We start from the raw sequence: 23,429 nt of genomic DNA on the forward strand, positions 1-23,429 counted from the left end.
AATGCTTCACTGTAGGGAAACATTATTGACTCAGATTTCTTTACAGTGGTGGTGACAGAAACCAAGGGTAATGATCTCTACAATACATTTACAGCCATTTTATTTACTATCCAAAACAACCACTGAAGCTACACTTCTGAGGAGGCCAATATCACATCTGTGTTTATTAGCCTCTATATGAGCTACAGAGTGCATCAGCGGATTTCTTTATCGCTATAGGGACAGGTTCCCAGTGGTATTTGTGTGATGCATGCTGGGTATTGTAGTGATATGAGGTAAATGCAAAAAGGATACTAAATCATGATGTCAAACCAATGAGGCTGAGGGGTTCACTGCTCTGCTACAGAATATTACATAACATGACAAACGGATGTAAATATTGTAGTCTAGTTTTAGATCACAATGCCCCTTTTAAGTCAGTATATGAACAAAACGCTAAACTGACCGCAGATAAGCATAAAAACCCTCGTCTCCCCAGCACATAGCAAAGACTTTGTTTTCACAGAGCAGCCCAATCACGTGAGAGGGGAGCAGCTGGTTCTCTTTCTGCTCCACTCACTCTGATGTCAGTAAGGAAAGTGCTGCAGCTGGGGCTCTGATCTTCCCAAGAACGTCCCTGTCCCTTCCTTTCAGTGAGGATTGAAAATGTGTACATCATAAATATCATATATTGGCACTGACAAATAATTGTTAAAAAAATATCAGCAATGGACAGATGGTGGGCTACTACACTAAAATTAAGGTGACCAGATTTCTAAAATGAAAACCAGGGACATTTCCAATCGGTGATTAATACATCATTAAATATCCAATGTTTTTATCTATGAAATAAAAAGGGGGGACAGTTCCAGTTTCATGTATTTTGTCCTTGGTACCTGCTGTACTGTAACGAACTATGGTGAAGGCCGACTGATAGAACACCAACTAAATAACTTCGGAAACTGTGTCAGAAAATCATACAGCAGCCACCACGGTGAAGGAAGCTGTGGTAAACTATGGAATACTCTGTAAAGAAAATGGTCATCATGCATGGGGAAAAAATTACAATAGTCCTCTTAAAGATTTATATTTCTTTTTTTCCCCCTCGCGAGATCTGTCACTCATCTGCTTTTTAGAGAGTTGCTGAGTGAAAAGGGCCTCAAAAGTCACCAAGTCTAGCGGCTCAGGTAGGGTTGAGGCAGAAATACAATTTTTTTTAAGGACAGTAAATCTCAAAGTATACAAATAATAATAATAACAATAATGATAATAATAATAATAATAATAATAATAATAAGCAAGAAAAAGTAGCATATGGCCCCTTTGATGACCTTTAGTGTTTAATCTTGAAATGTATCTGACATATTAAAGGAGAATTCAATCTATTTTTCAAAGGTTCTGCAAAAATTAGTGGTTAGGATGTAAACAAAGTCATTCAGAGTGGTTTTGTGTGAAATGAAATGGTTCATTGTAGAGACTCTGATTTCTTTACAGTGGTGGTGATAGGATGTCTACAACACAAATATAGCCATTTTATTTACTATCCAAAACCACCAGTGAACCTCTTCCGATTTTTTTACATCGAATGCTGATGATGGTAAAATAGAGGAAATTCTGAGTTTTCTGTGGGGACTATTTTGCCTCATAACACCCTACATGCACCCATCCGCCACGAACGTGAGTGTGTGTGTGTGTGATTTAATGTTTTAGAAAAAATCTTCTTATAACTGTCGTAAAACAATGTTTCAGGCATTAGGCAGCATATTTGTAATCATTTTGTGTAAAACCGTTCTGAGATGTAGCTTTAGAGGCATAACGCCCTTAAGACGTCGGGTTCCTATCACTGCTGTTTTAGAGTATTGTTTATGACTCAGTAAGTTTCTCTAGAACGGCATCAAACCACTCTGAATGCCTTTCTTTACATTTTAACGACTAAATTACGCAGAAATTCTGAAAAAATGGTGGAATTCCCCTTTATGAAGTACACCCTGTTGTATTTGTCAGTATTTGTTTATCGTTGGAGGTTCATGCACGAGCTGCTTTTCTGATATGAAGCGTTTTTCTGCACACTTGTAGCCTCGTTGGCGTTTTGGCTCAATGTCTGCGCTACGCAAGCACAGCTGTGCGTATGTACCGTGGATTCCTGCACACGCGCACTTCACACACAACACTGCTAAGCCGCGTGTCAGTACACACACAGAGCTACGTTTGAACTTCACCGTTAGGCTACTTGTTTGTATTTCACCACACTGGACATATTCTGACCCGGACGACGCAAGAACGCAGACTGTAAGTTTTTTTTTACTTCTCACTGAAGTATCGTATAAAAAGCTCAGCGTTCTCCTGCACTACTGACCTACTTCTGCAGCACGGAGAGTGAAGTTTGCAGCTGAAGTGAGCTGGTTAGTCTGTGAGTGCTTGAAACTTAACATTGGTTGTATTTAAAAGGTATTTGTGCATAGTCACGTGCCCTCAACACAACTGAACACCAGCTACCAAAACAGCTCCCTGCTGAAAACATGCATGCATTTCATGCTGGTCTAAGCTGGTTTAATGCTGGTGTACTGGTTTGGTCATGGTCATGTTACTGCTGGTTGACCAGTGTGCCAGCATCCAAAATACAACATACTCTGGTTTCACTGGTGACCAGCCATGCTGAACTATGCTGTTTCTTCTAGCAGGAACTTCAGTTTTAAAGGTAGTTTGGAAATATATGAACTTTCACAAATGTGTGTAAAGGTTTAGTTCTGGTCTGGTGCTGGTTTAGCTGGTCACCCAGCATGTTACTGCTGGTTGACCAGCATACCAGCATTCAAAACACAACATACACTGGCTTCTTCTAAGCAGGAACTTCAGTTTTGAAGGTAGTTTGGAAATATATGAACTTTCACAAATGTAAATGTTTCTCCTGTTTCTCCTGAGTAGTGCAGTGATCTGTGCTGCTCTGCTAACCCATGTCCAAATTCAGACAGCTGTTTTATATGGCATGAAGACAAACTGGTTTGAATTTTGAAGTACTGGTTTAAAGTTGGGGTTAGTTATGGGAGCTGTCACGGACACTGAGTTTGTAAATGGCTAAAACACTTATAGTTAATATGCCAGTGTTACTTAGCAGCCTGTTAGTAGAACAGACTTGAATTAGGCCACATTCTTGTCTTTCGCCTAGGCAACTGGAGGAACATTGGCTTGTAGCCTGGTCCACCCAGAAAACAACTCTCGGCCTCCTTGATTCAGCATTTCTGTTGACAGCTGGTTTGTCTCACTTAAAGGGGAATTCCACTGATATTTCAACGTTTCTGCATGAGAAAATGGTTAAGATGTAGACAAAGTCATTCAGAGCTGTTTGATGTGAAATGCTCTGTTCTAGAGAAACTTACCAGTGTCAGAATTGTTCACAGTGGTGGTGACTGGAACCAGACGTATGAAGCTTTAAAAGCCTGTAAAAGCTCCCTCACAGAAAGTTATTACATGAATTGGCTTTTAATACACTGTCTGATGTCTGACACATTGTTTTAAGATAGGCTTTCTAGTCTAAAATGTATTTTTAAAATCTGTTTATGTTATACAGGTACATGCAGGGTGTTCTAAGGTAAAATACCCCCCAAAGAAAACTTTTTTTTTTAGATTTTACCAGTTTTAATTTTTATTAACATTACATATAAATTATATTACATATGAATTGCACAGGATATTCAAGCATACCTACACACACCGATCAGCCATCACATTAAAATCACCTCCTTGTATCTACATTCATAATCCATATTATCGGCTCCACTTACCATATAGGTGCACTTTGTAGTTCTACAGTTACAGACTGGAGTTGATCTGTTTCTCTGAATACTTTGTTAGCCCCCTTTTTTCCCTGTTCTTCATTGGTCAGGACCCCCACAGGACCACAACAGTGCAGGTATTATTTGGCCAGTGACACGGATGGGGTGGTGGTGTGTTAATGTGTGTTGCGCTGGTGTGAGTGGATCAGACAGTGCTGCTGGAGTTTTTAACACCTCAGTGTCTCTGCTGGACTGAGAACCAAAGATATCCAGCCAGCAGCGTCTTGTGGGCAGCATGATAAAGGACTAGAGGATGATCAACACAAACTATGCAGCAACAGCTGAGCTATTGTCTCTGACTTAACATCTACAAGGTAGACAAACAAAGTGGAAGTGTCTAACAGAGTGGACAGTGAGTGGACACAGTGTTAAAAAACTCCAGCAGCACTGCTGTGTCTGATCCACTCATACCAGCACAACACACACTAATACACCACCACCATGTCAGTGTCATTGCAGTGCTGAGAATGATCCATCAGCCAAATAATACCTGCTATATGGTGGTCCTGTAGGGGTCCTGACCATTGAAGAACAGGGTGAAAGGGGGCTAGCAAAGTGTGGAGAGCAACTGAAGTCTGTAATTGTAGAACTACACAGTGCTCCTTTATTTTACGTGGAGCTGATAAAATGAGACTTACTGTGTCAGTTTCTTTGAAAACTCTAGTTTTGAATTTTGTTTTAGGGCTGTAGGTGAAACTTTGAAGTCAGTTTGTTACACAGATTGAAGTTGATCCCAGGGATTTTACTACTGTTTTTTCAGTAGAAAATCCCAGCTTGATTTTGTTCCAACCTAGTTTTAAAGAGTAACTTTATATATTGTTAAACCAGCTTGGCCTCTATGTAGCAGCATGAAAGACAGAAATGTTTGCTGGAAGCTTGTGTAAGAGTCCAGCTTCTTTGTGTCTCTAATTGATACATCTGTGGTGACTGATATGTGTTGATAAGAGTGCTGTATCTACGTCGAGACCCCTGTTGTTTGTGTTTGTGTTTGTGTCTGTGCTGATTATTTTTATTGCATCATTTTATACCAGTAAGCACCAAAGGTCACTACACATTGATGTTCAGTCAATCAGAAATTGCAAATGGCTCAAACGTTGTTGGGATTAAAGTGCAGACTGTTAAATAATTGTTAAACCTTAAATATTTTTTTTTACTCCTTTAAAACTAAGATAGCAGTCTGTCACCACAATGACACTCTATTTAGATAATTTGTCATCACTTTCATGATTTTAGTACTTTAAACTAATCTGTAACCAAGCGGTAATCCAAAATCCCTGATTCCAGGCCCAACTTTGACTTCACGGGAAGTTAATAGGTCAACATGAAGGGGTGCAAAATTTCTGACCTGATAACCGTTTCATTTTATTTTTTAGGAAACTGGTTAGTGCATCATGAAATCCAGTTTAATATGATTTGGTTAAATTGTTGTGGTATTATATAGATTCACTACTGTATAAACAATGTGACTGGAAGAACTGTTTACACAGTAGTGGAAGAGTGACAATAAAAATAAAACACCAAGTTTTTTGATTGCTACTTTTGAAAACAGCCTGAGATTTTTATTTTAAAAATGAGTGCATACTTTATTGCACAGTCTTATAATCAACTATAATTCACTAGAATATTCCAAAAAAGATGTAACTGATTTGCCCACAGATCCTTCACTGATTAGTTGAATTAGATGTGTAGACTGTTTTTAGGACCACAACTAACAACCCAACTGTAGACCTTCTAAAGGGAACTATTCAAATAAGTGTTTGGGTTTGTGTACTGCCGATACTTACTGCCTGTCTGTATGTTTCAGGGGTCATGGCCGTTTTGGGGACGGCAGTGTGGAGAGTGTTGGGGTGTTGGCGCCCTCTGGGGCCACTGTGCCGTACCAGTGCCCGCTGCTATAGTGTCCAGAGTGAGCACACCACAAAGAAAAGCGTCCCCTACGCCATGACCCTCAAACAGGAGGATGGCCTCAGCGGACCCACCAAACCCCTGCCCAGAGCTGCAGACGCAGTGGTGATTGGAGGGGGCAGCTTGGGCTGCCAGACCCTCTACCACCTGTGTAAGATGGGCATGACCAATGTAGTGCTGCTGGAGCGAGACAGGCTGACAGCGGGCACCACCTGGCACACTGCAGGTAAAAATAAACACACAAGCCTGACAGAAGAACAAAGGCTGTGTTTGTATTATAAGTCTTATTGCTCAATTCTAATGTATTGCTCAGATCTGATTTTCATGCATTAATGGTAGGCCTGTTTTAATCATTACATTTTAGCTGACAGTTGATTGCCATAAGTAACTGTGATTAATAGTTGAATTGTCCTTTTTGTTCGGCGTATGCGACTATTAAAGTACAAGCCTAAAGTGGCCAGATTGGCTCATTAGCTGTCTTGCTTCTTAGCAGTCGTATGCAAAGATTAAAAACCCCACTTGTGTTTTTGTTGATTTTCTAAGTGGAAATTAAGTTAATCTACATCCACTACAGTGAACACACTTAAATATGGCAGAACAGGTACCTGGGTGGCCTTGCTAGAGAGAAAGAGTTGAATCCTCTGAATGTTGCAGAGAAGAAACCTGCATAAGTATGAGCTGAGAATGATAACTGGTCGACCAGAATCACACAGAGGCTTCTTGCGTCTTCAGATGGAATGACCAAAGAGTTCTCAAGTGAGATGGAAAGATCAAGGTGAGGACCCGTAGTTCCAGATGAATAGCAGCTCAGTCTTGCTAGGATTCAGGTTCAGGTGGTGGGCTGCCATCCATGAAGAGATGTTGGCCAGACATGCTGAGATGCAACTGGAAGCCTGTGTCAGAAGGTGGGAAGGTGGGAATTAGTGGGGTGTCATCCATTTTCAAGGACAAATTCTCTTTTTTGCACCTAAAAATCTTCCCAGCCAGGATTTCTTAATTGCTCGATTAAGAATAGGATTTAGCTTTTCTTTTATTTTGGCTTTTGCTTTCTACAGTCTGCCCCATGCTGCCCTCTTTTGCCCCCAGTGTCCTCTTTTCTGAAAACTAGTAATTGTCAGGTTTAGTGGAAACGTAGAGGAATTACTAAACTGTGCTGGAGACCCTATAATGTAGACATTTCTTGTATCTAAGCAGAAACTGGTTGAATTGAAGTACAGAAAGCTCATACTCAGACAAAATCCAATCTAACCTGAGTTGCCTTTGGCGCAATTGCAAATAATGCTCTGCTTAAAACTAGTTAAGCGAGTCAGTGTTTTGTTAATGTGTTGTTCTCATAGAAATGATCTGAAAGTAATTAATACTTTTGGTGCTTATGTTGATAGTGCTGTGCAGTTCATGTGCAGCAGTTTGTGCATGTGTAGGCTGTGTTTGTGTTTTAATCCTGCTTCTCTTCTTTCTCACTCTCTCAGGTTTGTTGTGGCAGTTGAGGCCCAGTGATATGGAGGTTGAGCTGCTGGCTCACACTCGGCGTGTGGTCAGCTCAGAGCTGGAGGCAGAGACAGGCCTGGAGACAGGCTGGATCCAGAATGGAGGACTTTTCATCGCCTCTAACAAACAGAGACTGGATGAGTACAAACGTCTCATGTCGGTACGTGACACAGAGCACTTTTGTCTGCAGCCATGGGCAGGTCCAGTGTAGAGTTTCCTGGCTTAACACAGATTATTCAAATCAATAATTTACTGATAATTAACAGAGGAGCTTAATTAACAGGAAATTTATCAGTTTTTTCTAAATTTGTAAGATGAGATGTAAGCAAAATCATTCAGGGTGGTTTAACGTGAAATGATTCATTGTAGAGAAACTTTTCTTTTTTTTTTTCTTTTTTTTTTGCAGTGGTGCTGAAAGGAACCAGGGATAGAGTTTTTATATGTCATGTTGATAATGGCAAAACAGTAGTATTTCTGAAAAAAACTGGGGGGTGGGGGCTTTAACACCTCATGACACCATGCATGTACCTCTATGCCATGGATGGATTTTAAAAGAAACAATAAAAAAAAAAAATCTCAAAACTACGACACAACACTGCATCTGGCAGTGCATTTGTAACTAGTTGTAACTCTTCAGACATCTAGTTCCTATCACCACCACTGTGAACAATTCTGAGACAGTAATTTTCTCCTTAATGGTGCATTTCACATAAATAATGTATTAATAATGCTGAAATTGCTATTTAATGCAGGTTTGCTGAGTTTTAAATGAATTTCAGGATCTTTTTGTTTTTAAAGCTCGTAACAGCCTATGATGTTCACACATCTCTGAATACCTGATAGACTGTTCCAAATGAAGTTCTGAAGACATGGTTTTGCCTTGCTGAACATGCCAATAGTTAAGCACAAGAGAGCTGCAGAGATTAGGAACTTGCTTTTTATTTATGAGACATCTCCTTTTACCTGTTTAATTTTTTACTGAAACAATTAATTAGCATTTATCATGCTGTGTTTTTCTTTAATAATTCAGTTAATATGCACATTAACAGTTGGTTCTGTTTCTCTTAGTTGGGGAAAGTGTACGGTATCGAGTCTTATGTGCTGTCACCAGCTGAGACCAAAGAGTTGTACCCTCTGATGAATGTAAATGATCTGTATGGTACCCTGTATGTGCCCAAAGACGGCACCATGGACCCTGCTGGAACCTGCACCACCCTGTCCAGAGCAGCCACTGCCCGTGGAGCCACGGTACAGCATAACTCTGTCTCTAATTTTTTTTATTTTTTTTTTTAGCCTTGTAAATCTTCAATAAATTTGTACTTTCCTACTTTTTTTTTCAATAGTTTTACTTCTACTGAAGTATATTTGTGAGGAAAGGAATATTTGTTATTACTTAGTTACACTTTATTCATTCATTTAGACATTTTTAATTGTTTAATTTCATTATGTTACATGGGCAACATCTATACTGATTTGCGACTGGTCTCACCAATTAATAAAAGTTTTATATTCATAAGTGTAAAATCTCAGGAAAAAGGCCACTATTTGTTGCCCTTGAAAAGGAGATGGAATGTTAAATTGAATGAATGAATGAATTAATTTAATTAATTCAGTTAATACAGCTCTCTTTAAAACAAATAGGATGGTATAGCATGGTGTTCCCAATAAAAACAGAATATTAGTACAAGTAATTGGGTGAGACTCTTAACATCACATAACATTCATCTGCCAGTGTACATTGTTCTGGACTTTAATAATCTCTTTGGTTCCAGGTAATAGAGAACTGCCCAGTGACTGGCATTCAAGTACAAACTGATCATATGGGCGTAAGGAGAGTGAAGGCAGTGGAGACAGATTTCGGGACTATCAAGACTCCATGTGTGGTCAACTGTGCAGGTATACTGCAGCCAGGGACATGCAAACCCACAACTAACACCTCCACCCCTAACACAACCACACGAACAAAATGGACAACTATGTCTTACCTGTCATCTTTTTATAGTTAGCTAACTGCCATCAGATCGTCCAAATTAGCACTTCTTATGGAAACTAAATGAAAATATCTGTACATTTTACAGTAAACAACTGGCAGCTGTGTTCCCAGCCATTTACAGAGACACTACTGTAAATGCTTTTTACAGAAAACTACTGTAATTATATAATGCAGTAATTTACAATAGCGTTCTAAGCTGTATAGTGTAGATTTACAATAACTTTACTGTTAAAGGGGGATTCCAACAAGTTTTCAAAATGTATTCATAATACAGTGATTAAGATATAAACTAGGTCCTTCAGAGTGGTTTGGTCTGAAATGCTCCATTCTAGAAAAATGAGTCACAGTTGTGCACGTTGGTGGTGATAGGAACCAGACATCCATCTCTAAAAGCTCCGTCACCAGAAAGTTATTAGATGAAACAGTTGTGAATAAGGTGCTTGGTATCTGAGACATTGATTTTACGGTGGTTGTTTTACAAAGTTTTGGTCTAAAAACATCATCAATGCATTTGAATCCATTCTTGGAGGGATACATGAAGGCTGTTCTAAGGCAAAATAGTCCCTAAAGAAAGTGGTGTGGTCAGTGGTGGTTTTGCACAGGAAATAAAATGGCTGTATTTGCCTTGTAGACATTGGGACTTCTGGTTCCTGTCACCATCACTGTAAAGAAAATCTGTGTTGGTAAGTTTATATACAAATGAATTATTTCACTGAATTTCGCTCTGACCGAATTTATGTCTTTTTTTTTTGTAATATTAAAGAAATATAGTGTTAAATATTTTCACACATTGTCCAGGCCTAGTGCAGCCACACATCACTACTGGATGTTCTACCAAATTTTAAGAGCACTGACTGACTTTATATCTTGTTTTGAAAAATAAGCAGAATTCCCCTTTAGCAAATGTAACAGGCACATATATTAAACATGTATGAATTCCAGCTTTTTAAAGCCAAGAGTTTGATCATACTATTATGCACAACAGAATTAAACTCATTTGCAAGGAAACTTAATACCAAGATGCTTGAGCTTATCACTTGCGCCAGTCAATAAGATAACTGAGCTGGCAGTAGCTGTTTTAATGTGACACTGAGGGATAAACTGGTTAACTGAAACACAAAACACTGTCATGGCGGGAATAACAAAATAAAATGCATTCACTTGTTTGAAAACCCCCTTTTCTAAGTGAAAAAGTTAACACTCTACAGGGAACAAACAAATATGACATTTTTCAGATTTTAGTGGTACGACAGCTTGATTTACACCTCACCTTCAACTACATCTTAACACTGTTTACACTGTTCATTCTCAAGCCTTCATGAGTTGGTTAAAATGTGCTGGAGCTGGAAAAACAAAATTCATTCATGTGTTTCTATCACCAGGAGAGGGCGCTCAATGATCACACATTACAGAGGCTTATTCAGCCAAACCAAGCTGATCTTTTCCTCTGTTTGTTCAGACTGTTTGCCCTGTTTTGCTTATTCACAGACATGTGTTAGAAACAGTGACACTGTTGATAAGAAAAAGTATTCTTTGACCAGGCCTGATTTACGTCCAGAACATTGTGACCATTTAAGGCTCTGAAAAGTCCCTCCCTGAAATTCATTTGCTTTTCCCTAGATTCAGCTAATTCAAGTGTTTCAACTATTTTGTCTCTGATTGTTTGAGTGCGTTCGACACCCTGGGTCCATTCAGCCTTGAAAGCCCTTTAATTTAATCAAATCACAGCAGATTATCTGCGTGGGCTGAGTGACCGCAGGCTTTTTTTTTAAAACTTTGATTGATTAGAATGACGCTCCAATATCCTGCTGCAGCCCTAATGTTCCTACTGCAAATTTGCCACCCTTAAAAACTAAAGTTCAGTGATCTGGTGCATCCCATTTCCAAAAGCAAAGCAAAAAAAAACAGTAATGCTCACTGAAGGAGGCTGCAGAGACACTGCAGAGTCTGACAATGTCTGACAGTGTTGATGCGTTGAATTGATAAGATAATGGACAGAAATGCTCATCAGGTCTGATTTTGATTTGGGGCGTGATGAGGACACTGTAGCTCCTCTTCATAGCAAACGGCCCACAGATTCATCAGTGCACCTGCAGTTTGGTGCTGAAATGAAGGAAGATAATAAACTACAACCACAATCTTCACTAAACTGCACTTTCTAATGATCATATTTAACAGAGATATAGAAGCAGCGCGGCCGCTTGGCGCTGTTTCTGCTCCCGTCACAAGCTGCGGTGTTAGAGATCATCACACAGGTACAGGAAGAAATGATCAGCTTCAATTTGTTTTGACAAACTCAAATTAAACACAGACAAACATTCATGTGGGATGAGGTCAAATGGCAAGAGAGATCATCATCATCATCATGATGGAGATATAATGGAGATATAATTCCTCCAGCGGGTCCTAGGATGACCCCGGGGTCTTGTCCCAGTAGGCCGTGCCTGGTACACCCCGACCAGGAGGCGTCCAGGGGGCATCCGGATCAGATGTCCGAACCCCCTCAACTGGCTCCTCTCAATACGGAGGAGTAGCGGCTCTACTCCAAGCTCCTCCCGGATGACCGAGCTCCTCACCCTATCAAATAGAGTGTAGCCCGCCACCCTGCAAAGAAAGCTCATTTCCGCCGCTTGTATTCGCGATCTCATTCTTTCGGTCATTACCCACAGCTCATGACCATAGGTGAGGGTCGGGATGTAGACTGACCGGTAAACACTACACTTCACCACTACAGTCCGGTACAGTGACCTACTGCTGCCGCCTGTCCCAGCCTGCGGCCGATCTCACAATCCCTCTTCCCATCACTCATGAACAAGACCCCGAGATACTTAAACTCCTCCACCTGGGGCAAGTCCTTTCCCCTTACCTGGAGTGGGCATGCCATCCTTTTCCGGTCTAGGACCATGGACTCAGACTTGGAGGTGCTGATCCGCATACTGACCGCTTCACACTCAGCTGCAAACCGCTCCAGTGAGTGCTGGAGGCATCCATGCGATCCAGCCAAAAAAACAACATGGTCTGCAAATAGCAGAGACGCCACCCTCCGGCCTCCACACGTAATGTCCTCCTGACCTCGGCTACGCCTTGACACCCTGTCCATGAATATCACGAACAGAAGTGGAGACAAGGCACAACCTTGGCGGGGTCCAGCGCTGACACTGAAAGAGCCTGACTTTCCGAGTACACGAACATAGCTCTCACTCTGGGAGTACAGAGATTGAATGGCCCGGAGTAGTAGCCCTGGCACTCCATACTCCTGGAGGACCTCCCACAAGATATCTCAGGGAACACGGTCGTAAGCCTTCCTCCTAAGTCCACAAAACACATATAGACTGGGTTGGCAAACTCCCATGCCCCCCCAGCAATCTGTGAGAGGGTGAAGAGCTGGTCCATTGTTCCATGACCGGGACGGAATTCGTTCCTCCTCAACCTGAGGTTTAACTATCGGTTGACGTCTCCTTTCCAGCACCTTGGCATAGACTTTCCCAAGGAGGCTGAGCAGTGTGATACCCCGGTAGTTGGCACACACTTAAAAATAGGGACCATCACCCCGGTCTGCCAGTCCAAGGGTACTTTTCCCGAGGTCCATGCAATATTGCAGAGGCGTGTCAGCCACAACAGCCCCACAGTATCCAGAGCCTTAAGCATTTCCGGACTAATCTCATCCACCCCCTGGTGCCTTGCCTCTGAAGAGCTTGCCAACAACCTCAGTGACCTTTTTTGCCTGTCGGTACCTATCTACTGAGTCGGGAGTCCTCCGGGCCATCCAGTCCATAAAGGCCTCTTTCTTCAGCTTGACAGCCTCCCTCACTACCAGTGTCCACCAGGGAGTTCTTGGGTTGCCACCCAGACAGGCACCCACAAGGTTTTTTGCCACAGCTACGCCTGGCAACTTCCACAATGGAGGTTTTGAACAGGGTCCATTCAGACTCCATGTCCCCTACCTCCTCTAGGACATGGGAAAAGCCCCCCGCGGAGGTGGGAGTTAAAATCATTCCAAACAGGGACGTCTGACAGTCGTTCCCAGCACACCCACACTGTTCGTCTGGGCCTACCGGGTCTGACCATCAGTCTTCCCTGCCATCTGATCCAACTCACCACCAGATGGTGATCAGTTGACAGCTCAGCACCTCTCTTCACCCGAGTGTCCAGAACATATGGTCCCAAGTCAGATGAAACGACAACAAAGTCGATTATTGACCTTTGACACAAGGAGCTCTGGTACCATGTACACTTATGAACTTGGTGTTCGTTATGGACAATCCATGCCTGGCACAGAAGTCCAATAACAATTCACCGTTCAAGTTTAGATCGGGCAGGCCATTCTTCCCAATCACACCTCTCCAAGTCTCCCAGTCATTGCCATGAGCATTGAAGTCTCCCAGTAAGACTATGGAGTCTGTAGGCTCCAGCCCACTCACTCCAGGAAGGCCAAATACTCTGACCTGTTGTTTGGTGCATAAGCACACACAGCAGTCAGAGTTTTCCTCTCTGCAATTTTAATTTGCATTGAAGCGACCCTCTCGTCCACCGGGACAAACTCCAACTGCACAGTCACCAGCCAGGGACTCGTGACTATCCCCACACCCGCCCGGCGCCTCTCACCGTGTGCAACCCCTGAGTAGGAGAGGGACCAACCCTTATCAAGGAGTTTGGTTCCAGAGCCGACACTGTGGGTGGAGGTGAGCCCAACTATATCTAGTTGGTACCTCTCAACCTCCTGCACAAGCTCCGGCTCCTTCCCTGCCAGTGAGGTTACATTTGATGTACCAAGAACCAGTTTCTGCTGCAGGGGTCTATGCAGCCAAGGGCCTCCCTGCCATCTCCCACTGCCTATACGGCACTGCACCGATCCCCCATGCTGGACCTTGCGGATGGTGGGCCCACATGGTCCCCCCACATTGCCTCTTCGGGCTGAGCCTGGCCGGGTTACGTGGGCTGCCCAGCCACCAAGTGTTCCCCGAGGAACACTACCCTCAGGCCTGGCTCCAGGGGTAGGTCCCCGTGACCCTTTGGATCGAGTTAGTCTGGGTCTTCACTCCAGACCTGTTCACCTTGGGAGACCCTACCGTATTGCTCCCGACGACTTAGCTCTGAAGATCCCTAGACCACACAAGCCCTTCCACCACGGCAAGGCCCCGATGGATTAGATGTAGATATATTAATGTGAGGATGTTGAAACGCTGTTCATTTCTTCCTGTAATTGTGTGATGGTCTCTAACACCGCAGCTTGATGCAGGAGCAGAAACACCGTGGGCCGTTTGCTGTGAAGAGGAGGTGCAGTGTCCTCATAACCCCCCAAATCAAAATCAAACCTAATGAGGATCTCTGTTCATTATCTCATCAATCTAACACATCAAAACCCATCAGACATTGTCAGGGAGCTGTTAGCGTCCTGTATCTACTACATTTACTTTGCATGTGAATCAAAAAGACAATTAACGTGCATTCAGTTAAAAAAATAAAACATGACCACGATTAAAAGAAAACGAGAGAACGAATTATAAAATTGTGATCACAAATAAAAAAAAATGTACCCACAAAGTAAGGAAAACGTGCACACGATTAAAAGAAAACAAGGTAATGAATTAGAAAATCGTGATCACGAATAAAAAAATAAAAAAAAGTACCCATGAAGTAAAGAAAACGTGCACACTTTTAAAAGAAAACGATGGAATGATTTAAGAAATCAGGACCATGAATAAAAGAAAATATGCGTATGAACTGCAAAACGTTCACTCAAATTAATAATTTTTTTTTTTTTTTTTACCTCTGTCCCCTCGGGGGCTCCGTAAATTAAGTCTATATGTCTGTATGTGTTTATTTCTCAGAGGTACGCTGAATTTCCCATTTTTTTTCTCCCTTGTTTTTATCAGGAACTAACTAGGCTACATTTAGAAGTAGAGGAAATATATCAGCCTCCCAGCCATCGCAAATGTCTGCAGTTTTATTGCAAACTATACCCAAACTACCAAAAAATAAAGTGCAAACATTGCTGCAAATTGAGAAAAGCCCCTGCAAAATCAAGCATTTTAGCTTGCCATGTGCATGAAAAAAGCAGTGAGGCACTTGAGAGACTGTGCTACTATTTGTAGCAGTGGACTTGTATCCATTTTTGTAGATAACAGTAGAGCTGAAAGATTAATCATTTTCATACTGAAATCTTAATTTGAAAGAATTGCAATTTAGAATCAATCATTAATCTAGGTTGTCGTAGCATGTCCTAAGTGGGGAAATTTAACTTAATAACTCATTAACTGGTAGTCCGGCACACTGTATTCAGCAATCAAGCCTCTGATCTAAAAAAATTTGCCTAGAAAAAAATCTAATATAAATCACATTTGCAGCATCCTTTAATGTTCCTTTAATTCTGGTGATGTTGAGCACCAGTGTCGCACTGTGTACTAGGCCTCTAAAATATTGCAAAACTACTTTGATCTTACATCACACTGTCAGATACGCACTGTGAATTGCCAACATTTCTAGCGGATCCCATTGTAATGTGCTCTATAACTATTACTTTTGACTGAAATATGTCGGTCATCATGGAGTTCTGTTATAATGGAGTCTTCTGGAAGTACAGGTCTTGCATTTGCAGCCAGTTTAAATGTACAAAAAGAAAATTCAGCAGTCTTTACAGTGCACTGTGCTGTGGAGTTTGTAGGTGTATTTTGGATTCTGTTTTACTGTGCTGTCTCTGATTGGTTAGGTGTGTGGGCCACTAAGCTGGGGAAGATGGCGGGCGTGAACGTGCCTCTGATTGCAATGCGCCATGCCTACGTGGTCACAGAGAGGATTGAAGGAATCCAGGTAAGAGCATACAACTAATCTCAGCTCATGGCCAAGTGGGCTTTTCACAAAGCATTTTTGCACATTCAAAAAGAAATGTGTTGGTTTTTGCTGTGTTACCCACTCTTAGGACAGGGCTACTCCAGGACAGGGTTGAGAACCACTGCTTTAGCAGTTTAGTAAGAGTGCTGATTTAGGATCCAGGAATTTTTGTGATAGCAAGATTTCACATAAATTAATTTAATCCTTGCAGTGTTTGGACAAAATTGCTCTGGCAGTCAGTGCATTATTATTGCATTAAACATGTAAACCTGTGAGGTGCCTTCCACAGTCTGATAATCTGGAGTGTCAGAGCTAAGCTGGCCAAATCATAATTTTGTCAGTTTGTCTATCTGCATGTCTGTGTCAATGCTCCTCAATGTTCTTTGCAAGTAGTTGCTTGCTGTATGTGCTGTGACTAAACCATTTGTAGCAATGTAGATGATTGATGGTTTTGCTCTGTGTTGACTGATGCAAAGCACATTAGCTGCTGGGTTTAAATTAGCTCAGAGTTGCACCGCTACTAGATACTTTAAGTACTTTATTTTAATACATTAAAATTTAATACATTTTCTCAGTACCAAGTTCAGTTGGTAGAGAGTTCATGTGGATGATCTATCAGTACTTTGTTGTTGAGCCTGGCCGGAGGACAGCAGCAAGGATGCCTGGACGGCAGCAAGGACCTGCCAGCGGAGTGGCATGGCAGCCTGTGGGCGTTGACCACGACCCCTCAGCAATGCTTCAGGCAGGCCCCAGCAGCATGGTTAGCCAGGCGGCTGCTTCCCAAGGAGCAGATAGGCGAGTTGGTGGCGGGGCAAAGTGCTTTGGTTCAGCAGGCATGTCCGGCATTTCAGAGGGTGGTGCAGGAGGAGTTGACGCAGGGGCACTTCCTGAGCACCATGCTGCCAGAGGAGCTAAAACAGCTTGTGCAGCTCGCTGGACCAGCTGAAGCAGTCGAGGAGTTTCGCTGTGAGAACGCAGTGCTCAGTCTCTCTGCTGCGGCACACTAATGGAAAGGACGCTGCCCCAGTCAAGCAGTGTGCGCCTTGCAGCATTTGTGTTGACCGGGGCGGTGGATAGTATGGGACCCCTGCCTTAAAGAAGAAACCACTGAGTGGGCTACATGCCTCTCACATCCCAGGGATTCTGCTCGCGCTCTGAGGTCGGCGGGACATCCTGAAGGGGGTACTATGTAGAATCCCGCCACTGGTGTGGGAGCATGGAAGGCATGGCCATGCAAAGTGGCTGTACAAAGAGGCTCTTGGGAGGTGCCGCACTCCCAAGGGAAGAGAGACATTTGTCCATTGATGTTGTTGTGGACATTATTAGCACAGCAGTGTCTTTGGTGCAGTGTTCTGTGTTGGGCTGTGGGGTAGTTGGTGTCTGTGTTTGTGTCTACCATGAAGGGAGGGTGTGTGGCTGGAGGTGATCTTCCTGCTTGAGGAGCACTGGGCGGCAATTGTCCCTTGCTGCCTTTTCAATAAAAAAAGCATTTGCCCACCTGCACAGTGTTTCCCATGGTTCTTCTTCACCTAGACGCTACAATATTTTGAATCTTTACATCTTGAATCTGTTGCTTTGCATGTTCTTGGATCTCAGAGGTACATGTAATTTTCTATTTTTAGACAGAAACTAAGCAGACTACATTTAAAGCAAGTTAAATCACTATCAGACTCATAATCTTCACAAATGTCTATAGTGAAACACCTCCAAAAATTACTTGAAGAATTTGCTGCAAATTTTGCGAAAGTGCTGCTGTAAAACTGAACATTTTAGTCTGCAACAATCACTAAAACGGGCTGTGGAATCCTGGCAGGTCTGATAAGGTCACTGCAAATAAGAAAGGCATCTGACCCTGTAGGTCTGTGTTTTTCTCTCAGCAGCTGCAGTGTGATGTGATTATCAGCAGAGGGCGTTGTGCTGTGAGAATTAAACGCAGGGCAGAGGAGTGCTGGGGTAGAAAGCACTGACCGTGAGTGAAAGCCTAGGGCTCTGAGTCTCTGAGTATTTATCTGCCCTTATTCTCTCTCTTTCTGATTCTCTTTCCTCTGTACCTCTGTCCTTGTCCTTATTCCTCTCGTTGTTTATCCCTGTCTGCCCTCTTTCTTTTTCTCTTGCTTTCTGTTATTATGTCTAATGTCTTCTCTCTCTCTCTCTCTCTCTCTCTCTCTCTCTCTCTCTCTCTCTCCTGGGCTGTATAGTAGCCCTAAGGCTGTGTGGGTGGCGAACGTCTCAGAAAAGTGACTCTTATTCACATCCCTCCTTATGCAATAACACAGATTTCACACTGCACCAGCAAAACACAACAGCCAGCGTGAAAAAGCGCTTAGCCACAGCTGAAAGCCTCTGCGTACATTACGCAATCTCCCTGTGCGAGTGCGAGTGCTTTCAGCACATCTACAAGTCTCTCTTTCTCTTATCACACCACCCAGTGTGTCATGAATCATGCCAGAAGTATGAAGCACTGGTATGTCACCCACATGCTAATTTGCTCATAAGCCTGATGACGAATCTGGGGGGCTTTTAGGGAGAGCGGTGCAGTGATCCGAGAGAAGGGACTAATTAGGCCTTAAACTAGAAAACTAGAGGAGGCACTTCACATAGACCATCACATCCAAGAAACAGAGCCAAACTGAAGTCGCTTCAACCTCTTGATTTGTTTGAAATTTCACTGTTTTTAAGATGTTTTAGAGATTTAGTTTTAGGTGTAAACTGGTTTAAATTGGTGGTTGAAAGCTTCCTTTACTGGTTAGGTACAGCCTTAGGGGAATGCACGATGATACTGGAATCATATTGGTATTAGCCGACCAGACTTTAAAAAAAAATATTGGCATGATGGTTAGATTTCACCAATGTCTTGCACTGATATTTGACCATGTATTTACTGTACTTTGGAAGAGCAGAATGTTCGGCCCTCCTATTATCTTTGGGGTCAGTTTGACCCTGTTCAATGTTTAGTGTCTCTAATTTTTTTTTTTTTGCTTCATTTCCTAATTTAACAGGGACAGCTGGATAACATTATCCACAACATTAACATGATATATTATTCAATGTCCTGTACGTATGTGTAGGGTTCTCCACACAAAACACAGCCGCACCAGGCACAAAAAGGGCGATACACCCATACAGAAATCTAATGAATGGCAATTTATAAATTTTAAATATGTGACGTATTTTAGTGATTATGGATTTTCCTTATATATCCAACTTAAATTTATGGACATATATGTGACTTACAAGCAGACTTATTTGAAGTTGAAATATATGTGACATATTTCAGCCATATATTCAAAAATATATGTGTAACACATACATATAGGCCAAAAAGGCCCACAAAAAGCACATTCAGGATGAACCCCCTCAGTCAACACTGGGTTACTGTGCTAAAATGTCTTTGTTTTGTTAATTTTACTGCTTTTGCATTTAATGTTAATCTAGATACATGTAGTTTCAGTTTCTTCAATTTATAAGTGTATTATGTAATGGAATCAGCTGATATGTACATGGAATACCAGATAGCTGCATTGGCCAATAATTCCCATATTGATGCATCTCTAATTAACTTCTTAGGTCCAGTGAACACCTGAAAAAGCAAACTTCAGACACCAAATGTGTTGACTCTTTTGATTTTCATTTTTTTATACCATTTGCAAACACTATCTCATGTGAGTATTTCATGTGGACCAATAGAAGTGATCCAAAGTTACTAGTGAGACTTGACTTACTTATAGGAGAATGGGCAAACCTTAACTTTAATGATGGCAAATTAATAACAAAAACAGTTACTACAAAATGGGCTGATTTCGCAGCTTTAGTTTTCTTGTATGGGCTGTATGGACAGAGAATTGAATGGTACTTTTTGAAATTTTAACAGTGTTTATATACCGCATCAAACTTTTTTTAATACAAAAAGGATTTTTCTTTGTCTCGAGCAGATTTTGCTCTCCTTTTATTTGGATGGACCTCAACAGATTATATACAGATGTTCAAAATATTAACAGACTCTCTGGTGAGCTCAGTTGGGCTTAGGACCAGGATTAGGGTTAAGATTAGGTTCACAGGTAAGCTTAAGGTTAGTTTAGATGTCTACATTGGCCTAATCCAAATAAAGTTGCTGATTTTTATAATGATTCTATTCATGAATCAACTCTCAGTTTGATCCTGAGCTGATGAAACTGTCCATAGCTCTGATGTCAAGAAAACACTCACTTATGAATGTGTGTTGTAGAACATGCCCAACGTGAGGGACCATGATGCATCTATCTACCTCCGTCTCCAAGGTGACGCCTTGTCCGTGGGAGGCTACGAGAAGAACCCAATCTTTTGGGACGAGGTAAGTGTGTTTCAGGAGCTCTGGGAGGAACTGAACGCTTCTTCTTTAAATGTATTGGGTTATTGGGAGTGATGTGTGAGTGAGTGCAGATTTCTAATTTCAGCCTTCGTGTGGGAGTTTTTTAGCCTTCCAGTTTCTGTCACAGTAGCTGTGTGAAAGTTTCTTTTTCCAGGCATCTGAATGTGCAGCAATGCATCGTGGTTTTATTGATTTTATTGAGGTATTTTATCTGGCTAGCTTGCTGTTTTTAATCAAAGAAAGCAGCAGTGAGATCAAGCTCCCTCATAGCCAAGCTACAGAGAGTGGAGCAGGGAACTGAAAAGCTTCTGGCCCATCTAAACGCAAGAAGGTTCGCCCTGGAAGCGGCAAGCGGAAACGAGAGCCGCAGCCAGTAGTGTCCATCTGCAGAGCTGCAGTATGCAACTTTAGCCCCGGCACTTTCAGCTCCCTGCGCCTCTGTTTAGGAACTGCAGCCACGTTTCGGCTCTCATGAGTACAGGAGTAAATGGTGCACTGAACATCTGCTACATCACTCTTATTAGATGAGAGAAACCATTTTTAACAGAGATACTATTTGTATTTATAGTAAAATGTTTGGTTCTTTCAGTTCTAAAGTATATTTCAGTGCCGGGCTGCTATTCTACATGCACAGGTGTAAATCATTAGTGTTTACATAGCCAATCTCGGTGGCTCGACCACACCACAAACTTCCTTTTATTTCAAGATCACTTATGTTGAATGTCAAATGACTCCATACTTCCTATGTAGTGCATACATGACTCTGGCACCCAAACAGTGCATAATATGTCTAACAAAGAGCCATTTGAGATTTAGCCACACGTGCACAGTTCTCTATAGGTAGTGAAAAATTTTTGTGTAGAAGTCCAAATTTCATAACTCACATACTGCACTATGTAGGGAGTAAGGTGCCATTTTGGACTCAACCATACCCAGCAAACACACAATGCACAGATGCACAATCCGATAACTTCAGAAAATCTGATTTTGTCAGTAATCCGATCAACGCGTTTACATGCACTTGAGTAATCAGTGTGAAACTACAGGTCTACATGAGTCGGACAGTAATCAGATTTGTGCTTTGCAGTCGGCCAATAAACTCGCAGAAAACAACGTGACGTAAACATAATGTAAAACTCAAGCTTCATGACTTCAAACATTGAGCCACTTTACCTGAAATTATGAACATACATCATCTAGAAGATCAAGAACATTTAACTCCTTCATTTCGTCAAGCATGTTTTTGGTTTCAGCGTCGCTCCAAAAGTGTTTGTATCTTGCGGCAGCACTGCTTGCGTATTTCCGGTAAAGCCGTCTGTTTCGTACATGCACAGACTGAGAAATCCAAAAGAAATCAGCGTAAGAGTTTACATGCACTGAGAAATCTGATTACTGAGCTAAAATCCAGCTCTCTTTATTGGATTTCTTAATTGTTTTTCTAGACCTTACTCCAAGATAAGAAATTGGAGTATACTGTTTACATGACCGTTTGAATAATCGTATAACTGCAGAAATCTGATTATGATTGTATTATTGAGTGTATGTAAACGCGCTCATTGTTGCCACTTTGTCTGCTTTCTTACAACGTTGTTACAGTGTTGTCAAAAAGTAGTGCTGTTCACATTGTCTCAACAAGGTGGTCACAACATTGTTGAAACCTCATAAAGAAACGTTGCCATATGATATTATGACTAATTGCCATGGAGTTCTGTGTACAACATAATGGAACTTATCCAGGAGATTGTGACAGTGTACCAACAATGTTGCCACTACGTTGTCACAACTTCCTAGAATGTTGTCAGATAACACTGTCACAACTTTCTGAGGAATTACAGAACAATGGGTTGTCGCAATGTTGTCACTATGTAACTGTTTCTAAAAACTGCTTTCCATGCCCTCCATATAGTAAGCCACAATGTATGGTAGCTACTAAGCCTCATGACCACTATGTAACATCATACGTGGTGCTCAGAAAGTGTGGCTCTGCAGTTACACCCTTCTTGCAGCAGTGCTGGTGTTTCCCTCCTCATCCACTGTGTTGCTATATTTGCATATTTAAGGGCACTCATTCATTCAGAATCAATCATGTTTCTATTTAAAGGTCTTTGCTGATGAATTGTGTCGTAGTTCACGCTATGAATACATCTGAATGCTAAATATAGAATGGAATAACAACGTAACAAATGAATACTCAAGTGTTTAAATAATTCAGGACAGCCCCAATTTTGACATCAAGAAGATGGAGCAGTGGACATTGTATTTGTTATGCCATCTAATTTATGTGCATTGTTGGAACGCAATCAACACCACCCTCCAGTGTGTTGACCTCATACACCACTCTCCTCTCTCCTGTGTGCACACAGTCATCCTTTTGCTTCATTCAGATGTTTCTCAGAATGTCACTGGAATATCAAATCACGAATCAAATCAAATCAAGGACTGAGTATATCATTAAACCTCTATTGTAGTGTGTACTTGTGTGTGCAAAAGTTTGGGCACCCCTAATCAAAGTACACATTCTGTTGATTTTCTCAGTGTAACTGTTATGCCCCCTGGTGCAACCCACAACAGCAGCACATTACACAGGACTACAATGCATAGCACATTTTAAAGCACAATTACTGTTAATTTGCTGAATTTAACATATTGAAAAGAAATGTCATATTTAAGTGTGTTCTCTCTAGAGGGTGTGTTAACTTATTTTTACTTAGAAAAACAACAAAACACGTCATTTGACCAGGGGTGTTCAAACTTTTGACTGTATGTGTAGACGACATGAACTAGCATTCTCTGTTGTACTATGTGTGTGTGTGTGTGTGTGTATGTGTGTGTGTAATGATTTGTGGGGTGGTTTTTGCCTGTTATGTTTTCATCCCTAGTGTATCAGTTTCTCAGGCCACGTAATTAACCTCTATGCAGTAATGTGTGGGTGTGCGCGTATGCATTTGTGTTGGTGAACAGAACACACACACGCACAAACACACAGACTCAGATCCATCTGCAGAGTGCATTTTGTGTGCGTGGGTATGCGTGTCTATGATTATGCTCATAA

At 41.7% G+C, this 23,429-nt stretch overlaps 1 protein-coding gene across 3 annotated transcripts in view; it reads left to right on the top strand.

Annotated features, from left to right (window-relative positions):
• Window positions 1-2,110: 2,110 nt before the first annotated feature.
• Window positions 2,111-23,429, top strand: part of sardh (sarcosine dehydrogenase) — a 77,926-nt gene continuing 56,607 nt past the window's right edge. Inside the window, exons 1-7 of one of the 3 annotated variants that reach the window (XM_036595385.1) lie at window positions 2,111-2,268; window positions 5,617-5,943; window positions 7,187-7,365; window positions 8,274-8,453; window positions 8,978-9,101; window positions 15,908-16,008; window positions 20,255-20,359. In XM_036595385.1, the coding sequence (XP_036451278.1) occupies window positions 5,622-5,943; window positions 7,187-7,365; window positions 8,274-8,453; window positions 8,978-9,101; window positions 15,908-16,008; window positions 20,255-20,359 (1,011 nt within the window). In that variant the 5' untranslated portion in view covers window positions 2,111-2,268; window positions 5,617-5,621. Of the gene's footprint in view, window positions 2,390-5,616; window positions 5,944-7,186; window positions 7,366-8,273; window positions 8,454-8,977; window positions 9,102-15,907; window positions 16,009-20,254; window positions 20,360-23,429 lie in introns of all 3 variants that reach the window. The other 2 variants (XM_036595386.1, XM_036595387.1) reach the window with 2 other exon arrangements.

The sequence above is a fragment of the Colossoma macropomum genome, unplaced genomic scaffold, assembly GCF_904425465.1.
Source record: "Colossoma macropomum unplaced genomic scaffold, Colossoma_macropomum, whole genome shotgun sequence".
Lineage (NCBI taxonomy): Eukaryota > Metazoa > Chordata > Actinopteri > Characiformes > Serrasalmidae > Colossoma > Colossoma macropomum.